General features: G+C 43.4%; 1 protein-coding gene across 1 annotated transcript in view; it reads right to left on the reverse strand.

The window, feature by feature from the left end:
• Positions 1-16,861, reverse strand: part of LOC144495749 (peroxidasin homolog) — a 420,109-nt gene that overhangs the window by 49,670 nt on the left and 353,578 nt on the right. Inside the window, exon 18 of the mRNA XM_078216142.1 lies at positions 2,285-2,419. Within this exon, the coding sequence (XP_078072268.1) occupies positions 2,285-2,419 (135 nt within the window). The remainder of the gene's footprint in view (positions 1-2,284; positions 2,420-16,861) is intronic.

The following is a 16,861-nucleotide window of genomic DNA, read 5'->3' on the forward strand; positions in this document are numbered from 1 at the left end:
AGTTGATTGAGCCAGGTCCCATGATGGCCGATCAGGCAAATCATGTGCTCTCAGATTTTGTGAAAGTTGTTGTTTGGTAAATGGAAATGGGATTAAATCAATCACTGCAGTTGGTCAAAATAATCACCGTTATTTGAAATGCTTCGTGTGCACTCGCTATTCAAAGTTTCAGGTCTACCTTTGATATTCTTTTCTCTCTCTGAAAAATGTCCAAAATTTACCTATTAAATAATATAACCCAGGGGTATAATGGCAGGACATCTTTACAATCTAACTGGGCATTGTGTCTCCCGCATACAACCTTAGATTGCCTTCTCCAATCTTGCCGAAAGTGAATTGAGAGAGTTGATAATGAATCATTATTGCTTTATCTCACAGACAGCGAGTTAACATGCAGAATAATATCCAAATCCATTTTGCTGAAACTCAAAAAAATCAACAAACCACTTGCACTGCACCTTTTATGGACTGAGTAAATTATTTTTGCAATTTTTCAAGTCAATTTCTAACTGTAAAACCTGACCTCTTATCTGATTTTAGTTTCCAGCCCCAGGCCTGCTAATGTAGTCCTGTGTTTAAAACCAAGCGCTCATGTATCCATAGAAATGACACTTGGCCAGTATATATAGCTGGAGGCTGAGCCACAAACCTTGTTTTACACCTGGGAGGCAAGTTGGAAATGCACCCCCACATTTATTTATTTAGTTCATTTTGAAAGAGTTCATTAACATAGCTGGGATCCTGTCCATAAACACCGTCAGAAACCAGGCATGTTTCCATCCTAATCACTCAGCAGTCAGAAATAATCCTGTTCTCACAGGAAATCAAAAAACAAAATCTGCTTAATAAAGCAAGAAATGTCAAAATAATTAATTGTTTTGTTTTAATATATGCAACCTCCTTCCTTTTGATGTAATTGCTAATCAGAGAGTTGCACATCTACTCTATTGGAGGTGCAGATACATTTGATGCAGCTGAACATAGAACCTTATACCTTAATGTGCCCAATATTAAAGCTTTCAAGCCAATCTGTACATTGATTCAGGTGTATTCTTATGATGTCTTCGAAATGGGTATTGAGAAATAAATTTCAGATTGTTTAACTATTCAGTGCCTATGAACTGTCATATTATCTTCTCAGTTACACCATGTGGACGTGGATAATGTGGAAATGAGAATGTTTCATGTCTCACTTCAGGATGTGCCTTGTTCACTTAACTTGGCCGAGCTGCTGAGGTCATTAGAATGCTTATGGCATTGTATTGCCATTTGTGATTAGTTGATGTAACACTGACTGCCCGTGGTGTGCATGGTCACCTTCTTTCATAGTTCCTCAAAAACATTTCTTAGGGCTTTCTGCCTTGTCTTCCAAATAATTAGAGTTATCATTCCTTCATTTTCTTTTTAATCATTAATAGTTGTTTCATAGTTGTTAAATACCCAATATTATTGGGTATTGGGTCACTCGTTCCTTTTCACCCAGAGTACAGCTCTGAACCTAAGTTAAGGGACTCATGCCCTTACAGCAGTAATATTCTCAACTCAAACCTGCCAATAATTTAAAGTGGGTGTCAGAAACATTGGCCGGGATTCTCCGGTTCTGCTGCTTGTCAATGGAGATTTGGCTGAGCCCCAAATTTTCCATTCTCGCCAGCAGTGGTGATATTGGAGAATTCCCACCATTACCTGGGTGGACAGTAGTTCTAACTTGCTATGTTTCCAACAGCCACAGGAAAAATGATGCTGCAATTGTTCCTGACCGTTTATATTTATTTAGAGATCCTTTTCTGCTTCTGCCAATAATTTATTCCCCACACAAATTCAAATCGGTAGCCATAGCTGTGAACATGAGGTATTCAAGTCTTTTTGAACCTTTTAACAATTTGTTTTCAAGCTATTGCCAAAATTAAAAATTTGGGCTGACTGTTTTAATGATCTTGACAAAAGCCACCAAAATGTAAAAATACTTCAACGGGTGGAAAGCTTTGTGTGTGATAACACTATCATCTTAGTAAACATGAAAATTATTCCATACAACTGCATTAATAAATTTCATAGGAACGCCTTAATTTTTTATTCATTAATACCACTCAGTTTAATATCTGATCAAAAGATATAGCTGTAAACAAAATGTGAAAACAAACTAACATGTTTTCAACAGTAAATGAAAAATACTTCAACTCTGCGGTTAACTTCCAAAATATCTACAATACAATGGATTTACTAAGTCTATTATTATCATTGCCACATTCCATATCCTTTATTCATCTTAAAAGTATCCTACCTGTCACCATCCCTCAGCCTTTTGAATTGAGTTACAAATAGACACATCAGGGTTGGTCCCACTCTTGTCCCAGGAATTATATCTTCAACCATTAGTGCTGGCCACAAGTCAATATTCTGTGGTGTACCATACAACCTTGAAATAATAATAAAAATATGTTTAACATTTGACAGTGTAATATATAAGAACACAAGAATTGGGAGAAATAATATGCCATTTGCATATTAACCTGCTTTGCCATTCAATAAGATCATGGCTGATCTGACTGTAGCCTCAACTCCACTTTCCTGTCCATCTCCCAAAACCCCTGACTTCCGGTCAATGGAAACTCTGCCTAACCCCCACCATTTGGCCTGGGCTTGCAAAATCCTACTAACTGTCCTGGCTTGAGACAACTCAGACCTCTTTAACCTGTGATTATCCCTCTCTCCACTCGCATTGTCTATACCTGTAAAGACTTGATTACCTGAAAAGACTCGTATTCCAACCATTATCTTGCAATCGTGTCTTTGTCTATATATGCCACATTTGTGAAACCTACCTCTCCACTCACCTGATGAAGGAGCAGCGCTCCAAAAGCTCGTGATTCCAAATAAACCTGTTAGACTTTAACCTGGCCGTGTGAGATTTCTTACTGTGCCCACCCCAGTCCAATGCTGGCACATCATAACTCAACCTTGAATATATTCAATGACCAAGCCTCCACTGCTCTATGGGGAAGAAAATTCCACAGACCAGCGACCCTCTGAGAAAAAAAATAACTTGTCGGGAATCATCTTACCTGCCATCCATGCCACGCTCCCGCTGCAGCAAGGTCAGAGAATATGGCGGCCAGCCAAATCTCCATTCACTGCGGGGGGATGGGAAAATTCCACCAGTGTGAATGGTGGCGAGATTCTGGCCTTCATCTCAGTCTTTAATGACCTCAGTTTTTAAATTGTGTCTTCTGGGTTCTAGACTCCCACAAGGGGAAACATCCGCTCAGCATCCACCTTGTCAAATCCCATCTGGATCTTAAATATTTCAATAAGACCATCCCTATTCTTCTAAACTCAAATGGATCTGGGTCCAAACTGCTCACCTTACTCATAATGGGAAATGAGTCAAATGAAGCTTCACTGAACTTCTTCGAATTGAATTATATCTAAGGAGACTAAAACTGTACAAAGTCATCCAGATGCATTCTTACTAAGGCCCTAAGTGCAACTGCAGAAACACATTCCTATCTTTATAATCGATGCCTCTTGCAATAAATGCCAACACCCCATTTGCCATTCTAATCACTTGCTGCACTTGCATAACAATAGTTTGTGTTTCTACACCCAGACCCCTGACTACTGTAAAGTTTTGCAGTCTCTCTCCATTCAAATAATTTACAGCCTTTCTATCCTTTCTGCCAACATGGACAAGTTCTATATTATTTTCCATCTGCCAGATTTTGCCTACTCATTTAACCTATATAATTCCCGTTGCACACTCATTGGGCAGGATTCTCTGATCTTGTTCATTCTGCCCCCACTGCCGGCGAGAATGGAGAATTTGGCACTCAGCCAAAACTCTATTCACTGCAGCAGCACCGGAGAATTCCAACCGTGGAGAAGTTGGAGGTTTCCAGCGATTGTGTCTTCTTGACACCTATTTTTGTGTCATCAGTACATTTAGCTACCATACATTTCATCCCCACATCTATGTCAATGATTCAGATTATTAGTTGTTGATGCCCCAGCATTGATCCTTGTGGTACTCCACTAATAGCAGCTTGTCGACTCAAAAGTGGCTCACTAACCCTAGTCTCTGCTTCCTGTTAGCTAAACAATTCTTTACCCATGGGAATATGTCACCTTCTATACCACAAAATCAAACTTAGCGTGTAGAAACATTTGATGTGTATCTTATTGAATGCCTTTTGGAAATCCAAGTATACCACATTTACAGGTTCTCTTTATCCACCTTGTTGCTACTTCCTCAAAGAAATATAATAAATTAGATAAGCATGATTTCCTTTTCATAGAACCACACTGACTCTGCCTAATTGTATTATGATTTTCTAAATCTTCTGCTATTCCCTCATTAATAATGGTTTTGAGCATTTTCCCACTGACATATGGTAGGCTAACTGATCTACAATTTCTTGCCTTCTGTCTCACCCCTTTCTTGAATGGAGGTGTTCCAATAGTGTTTTTCCAATCTGCTGGGATCTTTCTGGAATCTACACAGTTCTTTTAAGGCCTTAGCATACAAGCCATCAAGTCCAGGTGACTTGTCAGGTTTCAGTTCTTATAATTTTCCCAGTACATTTTCCCTAGAAATTATGGTTATTTTAAATTCCTCCCTTCCTTTTACCTCTTAATTTTTAAGTATTCTTGGGGTTTTGTTGGGTCATCTGCAGTTAAGCATTAAGAAATAAAGACAGTTAAGTAATTTATATATTTGTATTGTGTGTTTTAGGAATAAGTTTAAGCTTAATTTGTGTTTCAATATCCGTGTCTAAGAAAGAGTTTAAACTTCGGTTTATTTATTTCACGAGCATTTCAATAACTTCTTAGTGTTATTATAGGTTCACGAGTTTTGTCCATAGTGGATACTGGGTGAGTATGTATGGAGGATGCATAAGGCTCAGGGAAGATATGAGGTATATACAGGAGGCATGGGAGATATGAGTTGGTATGGATGGGACATGGAGGTGGTATACAGGGCTGATTGATGGGGTGAAAGCTGAGAGCTAGAAGATGTAACAATCATCCACTGAATTGGGCTGATGTCCCAGTGAACCTTGGAATCTACCTGCCTCTGTTCCCACCTCCTCTGGGAAGCGGTGGTTCAGACTCCAGCCCAATCTGCCTCTTCAGGCAAAAAAAAGGTGTTTTCAGGCTTATACAGCAGACAGAAACACAACATCATGAAATGAGCCCGACTCGTGATTCCCAAGTCTATCATGAAAATTTTGCCCCTTATTTCCAAAGTATTTCATTAATTATGAAATGCTGTGGAACTTCTTCTGATGTATGGACTGGTGGTTCGGTTGTGGGCTGATGTTGGGAATATGAAAATAGGAAGGAGCAGGTGAATCTCCTGTGAAAGAATTTTGAAAGATGTTTAAGTCATATGCAGAGACATTGAAAAAAGATATTGAATTCTCAGCATAGACAAAAAACATGAAGGCGTTTCAATTATCAATCTGTCCTTCTGTCCCCTCTAAAAAAATAAGGACTGAAATTTTAACTGAAGAAATCCTGTAAAATTAGTTCACTATTTCTTCTTTCCAATTAACAAAAAGACCGCTGCTGATACACCCTGGGAGACTCTTCGTAATGCAAACCTCTGAATGTGGCATGTTGGAAATTGCAGACATTGCTATCATGGATAATTACCTACAGCTGACCATGTGAAATCTATTGGGAAGAATATCCAAACTGAACCCAACTTTTGAGAGAAACTGAGGCTGAAAATATTAATAAAGAAACTCAATGATAATGTTTTGGGCCAGAATTTTCAAATCCTGTGTGGTCAGGATCTGGTGCAGGTGGGCTTTGAAAATCATGGTCCCAGTATCAACATCCTGATGTCACCGAATTTTCAACAGGCTGGCAGTAGTGTGGTGAACCATACCACTATGAGTGCTGAGCCATGGATGGTCAACACTATGAGTGTTTGTAGATATGTTACTGTTGTCACTGTTGGGGTTAGGGTTGGGCTGTTCTACCTGTTGATATTGTTCTGTGGTACACTCCAGTTGGCTCCGCCTACCTGGGGAAATATAAAGGTCACTGCACTGCCTGGTGACCCTTTAGTCTGGGATTGTATTGTATATAGTGTGCTCCATTCTTGTTAGTAATAAAAACCTTTATTTCCCGGGTATAATCTAGCCTCCCGAGTGATTTAATCGCGTATCAAGTAGCGAACAGGAAAGGGGTCATCTCTAATTAATGGTCCGTTAAGCTTCTTAACAGGCCTGTCCTGCATGGAATTACATTTTCAAATTTCTCCCAGTCTAATGTACAGCTGTCAGGTGTACCATAGGCCCTGAGTAAGTTTCTTTGGGAATGGTTTTGAGAAGAATCTGTGGGGCCACTTTGTGCCAGCTCAGGTGTTGGCCCTTACCTTGTCAGCAAGGCTGCTATCTGCCCCCTTTGACCTCCTGGCCTTCCCACGACCTGCTTCCTCATATCAACAAGGCAGTCCCAAAAATGGCTGCTGCCTTCCTTTGTCGCCTGCACTAGGCATACAGCTTCCAACTCCTGGAGGCACTTGATGTCTCTGATTGGGTATTGAGCTCCTCCCCTGACCAATTAGGCCATTCAAGTTTGAAAATTGCTTTGTGAGTGTGACACAGCTTGGGCATGGAGTTGGGACCCAAAATTCATCTAGGTGCCAGGTTCTGACCCTGCATAGGAAATCCTGCCCATGATATTGCAAGGTATATTTTTTAAATTATATAACTTGACTCCTGGGTATGAACTGTGGCAAAGATAAATGAGCAATAAAAATCACTTTCAGCAGTTAGATTGATTCAGTTTGTGTTTTTGTTTTGCTTGGTAGATTTCCCTGACTTGTCATAAGTTACAATCTGTTCTAAGCAATTCCATCTAAACAGATAATAAAAGGTTTTGTTAGATGATGTAATGCACCTGTCATCATAAAATAGCGCCCCAAGTGATTTACTGGCCAGGACTATCTGCAAAGCTGATGTATGGGCAGACTCCAATGTGTGTTCTAGGGGCTGTTAATTTGCAAATCAATGGCCTCCCATCAGCTATTAGCCAGGAATGTAGAGGGACACTAATAGGTAAGGGACACTATTCAAAAGACTAATTATAAAACAAGATAAGGCAAAGAGGTTCAGCTAAAGAAAATAGCTGATCAAGGGAGGACGGAGAGGGTCTGCAAGTTTCACTGAGGTAGGGTGGAGATGCTCTGTGGGGAGTGAGCAGAGTAAAGGAGTTTGTATCCAGCACCCTACAATCCTGTGCTTCTTTTAATGCTTTCTTCTAACTCCTCTCCAGTGTAAGAAGAGTAGATAGCCCAGATGACTGATGTCCTAACACAGGACATCTTCTGGTATTTATAATTTCCATAAATACATCATATCACATTCAGCCAACTGAAAATGGATGCAAATTTCCTTGTACATGTTTTTCATATTGTCAGAATAAAATTCCAGTACTCATTTAGATGTATATCAATCAGTATACTGGCCTGGATTTTATATTGTGAGTGCTCAGTATTTACCACTATTATGAAGAAAATCAGATAAGAGCTTATACTTAAGCATAGTTAAATACAGAAATCCAACATTGCACTTCAAGTTACCCTGCTCCTCCACAGATTGCACTATAGTAGAACCTTGATATGTAGCACTTACATCAATTTAACTGCATGAAGTTGCTGTGTTTACTCACAGGTTACTCACAGGGCAGAAAATGTTAGGGCTTGCTTGTTCAGGAGTAAGTGAACTTTTAATGGATTTGTAAATCATAACAACTGTCAAACAGTCACTCTGGCATTGAAAATTAAACTTTTGAAGATGCCCTGTCAAGAGCGCAGGGCGGCATGGTAGCACAGTGGTTAGCACTGCTGCGGGCGGCATGGTGGTACAGTGGTTAGCACTGCTGCTTCACAGCTCAAGGGACCCGAGTTCAATTCTCGGCCTCGGGTCACTGTCTGTGTGGAGTTTGCACGTCCTCCCCGTGTCTGCGTGGGTTTCCTCAGGGTGCCCTGGCTTCCTCCCACATTCTGAGAGACGTGCTGGTTAGGTGCATTGACCCGAATAGGCGCCGGACTGTGGCGACTAGGGGAATTTCACAGTAACTTCATTGCAGTGTTACTGTAAGCTTTACTTGTGACTAATAAACTTTAAACTTCACAGCGCCAGGGACCCGGGTTCGATTCCCGGCTTGGGTCACTGTCTGTGTGGAGTTTGCACGTCCTCCCCGTGTCTGCGTGGGTTTCCTCAGGGTGCTCTGGTTTCCTCCCACATTCTGAGAGACGTGCTGGTTAGGCGCATTGACCCGAATAGGCGCCGGACTGTGGCGACTAGAGGAATTTCACAGTAACTTCATTGCAGTGTTAATGTAAGCTTTACTTGTGACTAATAAATAAACTTTAAAGAATTCCATTGGATCAGATGCCTGATGACAGCTAATGTCTCCATTAAAAACCTGCAAAAACTGAGCTGTCAGAGCATAGTGAACAATAAGTACCATACTGCCAGTCAACCCCAAATCTGGGCAATTGTCTTCATCCTACTAGGGTGAAGAGCTTGTCTTGTGCTCTAACCTTGCAAGGGTGTCATGTGATGAATGAAATTATCTATGACCAGAATTTCATCTCCCCCCCCCCCAGCAGGTTTTTAGGGGTTGGCGGGGGGGAATCCCTTAAACTGAGGGGACACAATTCCCTCCCGATGCCCACTGATCCCAACTACACAGTGATTTTATGCCGGGGTGGGCATGGCCTCGCATGTGAAGCCCACTCTTGCCCCAGCTGAGAGCCTTAAGTAAGCAATTAATGGCCACTAAACTGTTGTTTTATGCCTAGCCTCAATTTTTAGGTTGGTAGGGGGAACGTACCTCCATGGAGGAAGGTCATTTAACAACAAAGTTACTTCCTAGGTGCGAAGGATTGAGGGTGTGATGCGCATCAATTGGACACAAGGCACAAAGCTTCGGTAAAAGAAGGCTTTTATTAACTAACAATGGAACTATCAGAACTTTAACACACTATCCCAGACTGAAGAGGTCCCGCCCGAGCAGGGGGTCTTATACCTCTCCCAGGAGGCGGAGCCCGACTGGGATGTGCCACAACAGTTACAACCACAGGTGTATCAATCCCACCCTAGCCCAACAACATTAGAACAACCCAACAACAACATTAGAACAATCCCACAGTGGGAACCAACGATGGTTCACCACAGGGTGCCCCCCGACTTAGGGTCCGGTGACCTCCAGACCTCCCTCCATCCCCCAGTCTCTCCCCAATCACCCCCTTCACAACACCATACCCCTCGCCCCAGGCATTCCCTATCCTCCTTGCCCTGGGACCCTTAAGTTAACTGGTCCTCCAGTTCCTGAACATCGACCCAGGCCTCTTTCTGCATTTCTTCGTCTGTCCACAACAGCGCTGTAAGGAGTCTCACAACACCAGGTTAAAGTCCAACAGATTTATTTGGAATCACAAGCTCTCGGAGTGCTGCCCCCTTCATCAGATGAGTGAAGGAGCAATGCTCCGAAAGCTCGTGATTCCAAATAAACCTGTTGGATTTTAACCTAGTGTTGTAAGGGTTCTTACTGTGCCCACCATAGTCTAATTCCGGCATCTCCCCATCATCGCCACAGCGCTGTCACTGCAGGGACTGGACAGTTGCTGACAGCTCTCTAAAGGCGCTATGTTCTCCTGAGAGCGGTGCCACTTAATGCTCATTCAAGCATGAAATGGCAGTGGGGCGCTCAGAATCGGTGGGGATGTGTTGTTCGCTGACTCTTCCAATGGTGGAAAGTGAGATCCAGCCATCCAAAAAATTCAGTTTGAGGCATTTATGGCAAAAGGCAGCCATGTACAGTGTCAAATTCCAGACTGTTGACTTCACATCATATTAAATTTATATGACACAGATGTATAAGACCCAAAGGGAATATAAGAGGCTGTTTTATGATGAGAAGCTAGACCAGCATTCAGGAGTCAAACCACACACGTTTCTTTGCAACGTTGCCTGAAATGGCATGGATTGTGGCAGAGATGGGGGCAAGTGGACAGAAAAACCTACCATTGCCTTAATATGCAAACTGGATTTCTCTTCCCTCGATCCTCTTCCAGGTTCTTTACTCCGCTGGCATTCCTAAACCTGCCTCCCGCATGAGTGGTAAGACATTCAGCCCTTCAAACTTGCTCTGCCATTCTAATAGATCATGGCTGATGATCACCTGGACTCCATTTACCTGCCTTAGTTCCGATCCCCTGATCCCCCAAATTAACAAAAGTTTGTTAATCTCACTTATAAAAGCTGCAATTGCCCAAGTTTCCACAGCCTTTTCGATGGGGAGAATTCCAGATTACAGGTAACCTTTGTATGAAAAAGTACTTCCAGACTTGCCTCCAGCCCAATCTTCTATGATGAAGAGAAAACAAGGCAATTTTATTCAACCAAGGGCAGCACGGTGGCACAATGGTGAACCCAGCTCCAGGGACCCGGGTTCAATTCCAGCCTCGGGTCACTGTCTGTGTGAAGTCTGCATGTTCTCCAAGTGTCTGCATGGGTTTCCTCCCAGTGCTCCGGTTTCCTCCCACTCTCCAAAGATGTGCGGGTTAGGTGAATTGGCTAAATTGCCCCTTAGTGTCAGGGGGATTAGTTGGGTAAGTATGTGGGGTTACAGGATAGGGCATGGGTGGGATTGTGGTCGGTGCAGGCTGAATGGCCTCCTTCTGCACTGTAGGGATTCTATTCTATTCTATTCTAACCTCAGAACTTAACCCTTTTAGCTCCAATATTATTCTGGTGAATCCTGTCTGCATCCCTGCAAAGTCAACATCCAGAATCTTGTGCTGCTACCGGGAATGAGAAAATGAGGTGGGAGTCGAAACGTCAGCTTCACAATACCGGGCTGAAAATAATGAATTAAGGTGGCAGCTGATTGAAACTGAATCGTGCTCCCTGACAACAAGTGGCGGCAAGTTATTTCTAATACATTAGCATGTCACACACACTCTTTAAACCCCATACCCCTCACCAGTTCACCAGTTTAAATTGGACTTGTGTGGTTAACTCTGCAGCAAACGAGACAGACACATGGTGGTTTCAGATCCACAACTGTTTAAAGGTGGCATGCAGCAGGTCAGGTAGTCTTCCACCTGGGTTTGGGCTGGGTAGCTGATGTTTTTCTTGTGTGGTTGAACCAGGGAAGAGGTGACAATGATACATCGAGATCAGGTGGCAGCTATGAAAGGGGAATTGCTGGTTAAGAGAAAGAGGGATGAAGGGAGGGGGTGGGGTGGAAATCAAGATATGGCTGAGCAAGGGAGGGAGGATGGAGGCTGTGCAGACAACCCAAAGAAACCTACAGAGTACAGGTGGAGGATGGAGTTGTCCACGGTGCAGCAATTGAAAACCAAATTGCACTCGACACAAAGTATAGGGCTTTTCATTGGTTAGAAGTGTTCAGGTTAGCAGGGAGGACCATAAAGTGTGAGCTGACCAGATTGTTCTCTACATTGTGCCATAGTTCATCTCAGGCAGACAAGGTGCAAGTGCACCGAGTACTTCTGCTAACTCTGTCACGGCTGAAGAGCAACTTGTAGAAAGTAGCCCAGGGCCAGATGCAACAATGACCTGAACACCAAAAGAGCACCAGCAGAGGGTGAGGCAGCTTGGGATGATGGCATCCAGGGGTCAGTAAAATGTCGAGTAATGACACGCAACTGTCAGAGAGGCAATGTCGGAAACAGTTGAGAATATCTCGGCTTTCCGTCACTCACTTGTGTCAGCTCCTTCAGGATGACATACATCCTCATGGATTGGGAGGCAATCAAATGTCAGTATTGTTAAAAGTCACCATGGCATTGAACTTCTATTTCGGTGGGTCTTTAGTCAGGTCAGAAAAAAATGGACTTCCTGCTACTGATGCTGTGTAGCACAGCACAGCAAGTGCTCAGTGACAATACTGGATGAAGAAAAATACCTAATTATCTTGCATAGGAGATCATGTCAATTGATGACAAGGAAACTGAGAGCTGAGACCTCCAGGACTGTGTGGCACCTAGATGTGACTGGAGAGGGATATGCATCTGACAATATACGTGAAGCACTGTATGATGAGGCACACCTAAGTTCATTAAAGTAAGATGTCTCTGATCAACCTGATCATGTCTCTGATCAACCACATGTCTATGAACATCACAAAGAACTGAACTTGGCAACCTGGAAGGTAAGGACACTGACAGCTACAGGAAAGCGAGAGCATGTGTGCTTGGAGGCAGAAAGATTAACCTGATGCATCTTTCTGAGGTCAGATGGGCAGCCAGTGACCAGAAGAAGTCAGAGTGCTGAACCTTCTACGATAGTGGAGGAGGAAAGCATCCACGGAATGCAACAAGCCTGGACAAGCGCTCAGATCCTGCGCAGACTAGCTGGCAGAGGTATTTGCAAACATCTTCAACTTTGCTTAACAACAATCTGAGGTCCGTATCTGCTTCAAGAAGACGACCATCATCCCGGTACCAAAGAAAAGCCAAATAGCGTGCCTTAATGACTATCGTCCGGTGGATCTGACGTCCATCATTATGAAGTGCTTCGAAAGGTTAGTCATGGCATGAATCAATTCCAGCCTCCCGGACTGCCTGGATCCACTACAGTTCACCTACTGCCGCAACAGGTCCACAGCAGATGCCATCTCCCTGGCCCTGCACTCAACTCTGAAACACCGAGATAACAACGACATCTGTGTCAGAGTCCTATTTATCGATGACAGCTCAGCCTTTAACACTATTATTCCGACAAAACTCATCTCCAAACTCCATGGCCTAGTCTCGGCTCCTCCCTCTGTGACTAGATCCTGAACTCCCTAACCCACGGACCGCAATCAATAAGGATAGGCAACAACACCTCCTCCACGATCATCCTGAACACTGGTGCCCCCACAAGGCTGTGTCCTCAGCCCCTTATTATAGGTGCAGTTGTGGACGACAATCTAAACTTTTAGTGCTCACTTTGAGGAATGGCGCGATATCCTAATAAGAATGGATGAAACAGAGAAGAGAATCCTGTTAATGGAAAGAACAGTTTCTTTTGTGAAGGCTCACCTTCAGTTTTTGGAAGTCCTGCTCCTGGTGTGTCGTATAGCCTGGTTGGCTCAGGAAGATGGGACTGAAGGAATGTCTGTGAGCCCAGTTTTCCGAGGGAAGCTGGGGATGAACCCCCAGCCGAATTTGAGAATTGGCTGCCATGCTTTCACAATCTCCATTTGAGGGATGTGCGTCGTGAGGTTGATGAAGCACATTGCATCCAGTCTTCGAGGCTTGGTTCAAGTCAAAGGTTCTGACCACTGGTCTTCTGCTGTCCTTAGTGTTTGTCAAAAAGGGTTGGAGGTGGCTGGATTTGTTGAGTCTTTGCCACTTGCCAGGGCTTAGGCTTTTCTTTGCTGGGGCTTTGGGATGATGACATGGTGGAGGTATAGAGGCTTCAGTAAACCTTTGGATGGATCCTGGAAGATGCTTGACATTCTTGTCATGGTTTGGCCGTTTCATGCTCCGTGAATGATGTATTATCCTGCAGTTCATCATTAAACTGGGGGAGTATAAATTTAGTACCCTTTGCCTTTTTTTTAAAGATGAGTAGTACCATAGCAGGGTGGTGGATAGGTGGTTTGGTATGGAGATGGTTGTTACGGCCTTGATTCCTCACTGTGGGTGAGTAAAGTTCCCCATTGGGACAACTGGGGTCACGTTTTCCATTTTGCATTTTGGTTACTATGGGACTAAGGAATCTTTGCTTGTTTCCTGAGCAAGTACAGACAAGATCGTGTATCTTGAAAAAAAAGTGTCCTTTTTTCTTTTCCTAAGTCACTGGCATCTCCGGTGATGTTGGAGTGGGGGAATTATGGTTTGGGCACACCGGGTATAGCTGACTAATTTTTGAATATCTAGCCTTTTTGGGTTGGTCTTAAAATCATAGAATCATAGAAACCCTACAGTACAGAAAGAGGCCATTCGGCCCATCGAGTCTGCACCGACCACAATCCCACCCAGGCCCTACCCCCATATTCCAACATATTTACCCACTAATCCCCCTAACCTACGCATCTCAGGACACTAAGGGCAATTTTAGCATGGCCAATCAACCTAACCCTTTGGACTGTGGGAGGAAACCGGAGCACCTGAAGGAAACTCACGCAGACACGAGGAGAATGTGCAAACTCCACACAGACAGTGACCCAAGCCGGGAATCAAACCCAGGTCCCTGGAGCTGTGAAGCAACAGTGCTAACCACTGTGCTACCGTGCCGCCCATATTTTGATTTAGCTGAACAGGCAGTGGTTATTTGATTATTTGGCCCATGGAGGGCACAATGGGCATATTGTCTGGTTGTGATGATTTCTCTTTTGAGGTGAGTAATGGGTTGAATTTCATTGATAGTGGGGCCTGGGTGGTGCTTTTGGGGTATCTAGAGAGAGGGATAGTTGACATGTAAGAGTAATGCAAGTGTTCTTGTTTTGTTGGCCCTTATTTTAGGGTGTTGTAGAGCAAGTCAGGGCAGTAGTGGCTGTGTTTTACTGGGTCGGGCGGATGGTATTTTAGATGGGGGAGTAGATTGCCCATGATGTCCCCTTCTGGTAGCTACTGGACTGTTCTTCTTCCTGAGGTTTGGTTCCTCTGGGGTTATGATGTTCTGTTGGTTGCAGGCCCTGAGTGCGAATCTTCGGTTGGAGATTGGGCTGGTTGAAAGGATAGGTAAACCTCCTCCAAGTGGTTTTATATGAGACTTCAGAGAGGGATTTTAGTGCCGTGAGCCTGGGCGAGGTATGTGAATCCTTGGCTTACTGGTTCCTATACATGAGAGTATACACTGCTATGCTATAGCTTGTACCGATGGCAGTAGTCTGATGTTTCCCCTTTCATGGATTATCCTTTCATTGCCTGGGGGGACCTGGGATGCTGGAATGCTGAATTAGGCTCTTGTATATTATCCCATGAGGGATTCCATATATTTTGTAGCTCTGTCTATGTTATCCTTTGGAGGAGGGCATGCATTCTGGGGCCATGTTCTCACAATGTTATCCTGTTATCCTGAGATCCCCACACTCTCTGATATCTTTCCTTATCCTTATGAGAGGAGACATCAGCTACAACGCTTGCAATGGTGGATAATTGGAATAATTTGTATTAATTTTCACTGATTTTTTTGTATGTTTGTATGGAATAATTATTACTCTGCACTGTATTAGATCTTTGGGGATCTGTTGCATTTCGTGGCAAATGTAAAATGAAAACTTTCAATAAAAATATTCTTCAAACAAAAAGAATGGTAACACTTCGAAGGTACATTTACTGGTCAAGGTCATAGCTGGAAAGAAGTTTGTAAACCCAGGAATAGATATCAAGGATGTGAATGGATACTTGTATGATAAGGACAAGACTAGGCTGAGGTGGGAAAATTATTGCAAGAAACCGGCTGAGGAAGAACCAATGAAGATTGGAAGTTTAAAAAACAACCATATACCCCCATATACCTTGTTCCTGTACCCCCCAAACTGTACCTTTTAATTTATATTACCTTTTCTCATTCTTTCTAACACAAAGTATCAATTTACGTGTCCAATATGGCTTGATATAGTATTGGATGAGAAGTGAACATTCTAAATTTGACATTTTGCATCCATTTTCCACCTGTAAAAACAGGCACAAGGAGGCCCAATTTTACACCCTCAGTCTTTGGATTCAACTGTTCCAGGAATAGGTACTGCCCAAAACCTTTCTCTAAACCACAATGGTGGCCCTTTAAAGGAAAAATTAATCTTTGCTGTTAAGTCAGTCCCTTTACTGTATTTTTTCTAACTGTCATTTTTTTCTTTGTTTAGTTTACAGCATTTGTCAGCTGTTTCCTATTACTCTTGTCAGAACAGTCTACAATGATTTATTTAAGTCTCCTGGTTGTCATATCTTTCTTCCTGTTAGAATGTGGCATAAATTATTTCAACAAACGCTTACAGGCTTCTCCCTGAATTCATTATTGTTTAAGTAAAAAAAAACTAGACTTCTCCAAGAACATTGCATCAGTTTTTTTTTGTGGCAGCATGCCATCTTGTAAGGGGATGGTTTGTGCCATTGTGGTCAATTCTGCGTTAAGCATCCACTGGGCCTGAGTTTTAAGCTCCCTGCCAACAGGTTTGTAGGTGGGGGGTGGGAGCAAGCGTAAAATTCCTTGGATGGGCTTCTCACTAAGTTCCCGCCTATCCCAACCTCTTTGCAATTTTAAGCTGAGGCTGGCAAGGCCTTGGAAGGGCTGACCGCCTTTGCCCCAGTTGAGGGCTTTAAATGGTCAATATTATCCACACATGGGCTTGTTTTCCACCCAGCGTCAGTTTTTAGGCTGGTGGAAGGAGTTCCCGGTTATTGGGTTCAGGTCTTGGGTGGAAAGATGGAGACGGCTCCATGAGAAGCCCTCTTTTACCTATGGGCATCTCCTTCCATCTCTCCCATCCCCCCCCCCCAATCCCTCTCTGCAGGGCAGACCAGGTCTGCGGGGATGTGTTTTCCGCTGCCTCTTCAAATGGCAGGATGGGAATCTCCAGTATACTAAAAGTCCCAGTCCATGTGTGGCTCAGGAGCCCCACTCTGGAGTTGCAGTCTCTGTCACATTTGCTGAAAAGGATCACAGCGGGCCAAGAAGGTGCACGATTCATCTCCCTCTGCTTTCTCTGAACCTTCTTCTCAGTCAGCTGAGATTTTTGTTTCTGCTTGCCTCTTTGAATGCCCTTCGAAACATTCAGCCTCCAGAGGTCAAGGCTGTCAGTGACTGACTCCTCACTGTCAGCCGGCAATCTTGATATCCGTTTGCTGGTGCCTTTATAGAGGAAGAATGGATGCTCA

This window comes from Mustelus asterias, chromosome 7 (assembly GCF_964213995.1).
Source record: "Mustelus asterias chromosome 7, sMusAst1.hap1.1, whole genome shotgun sequence".
Lineage (NCBI taxonomy): Eukaryota > Metazoa > Chordata > Chondrichthyes > Carcharhiniformes > Triakidae > Mustelus > Mustelus asterias.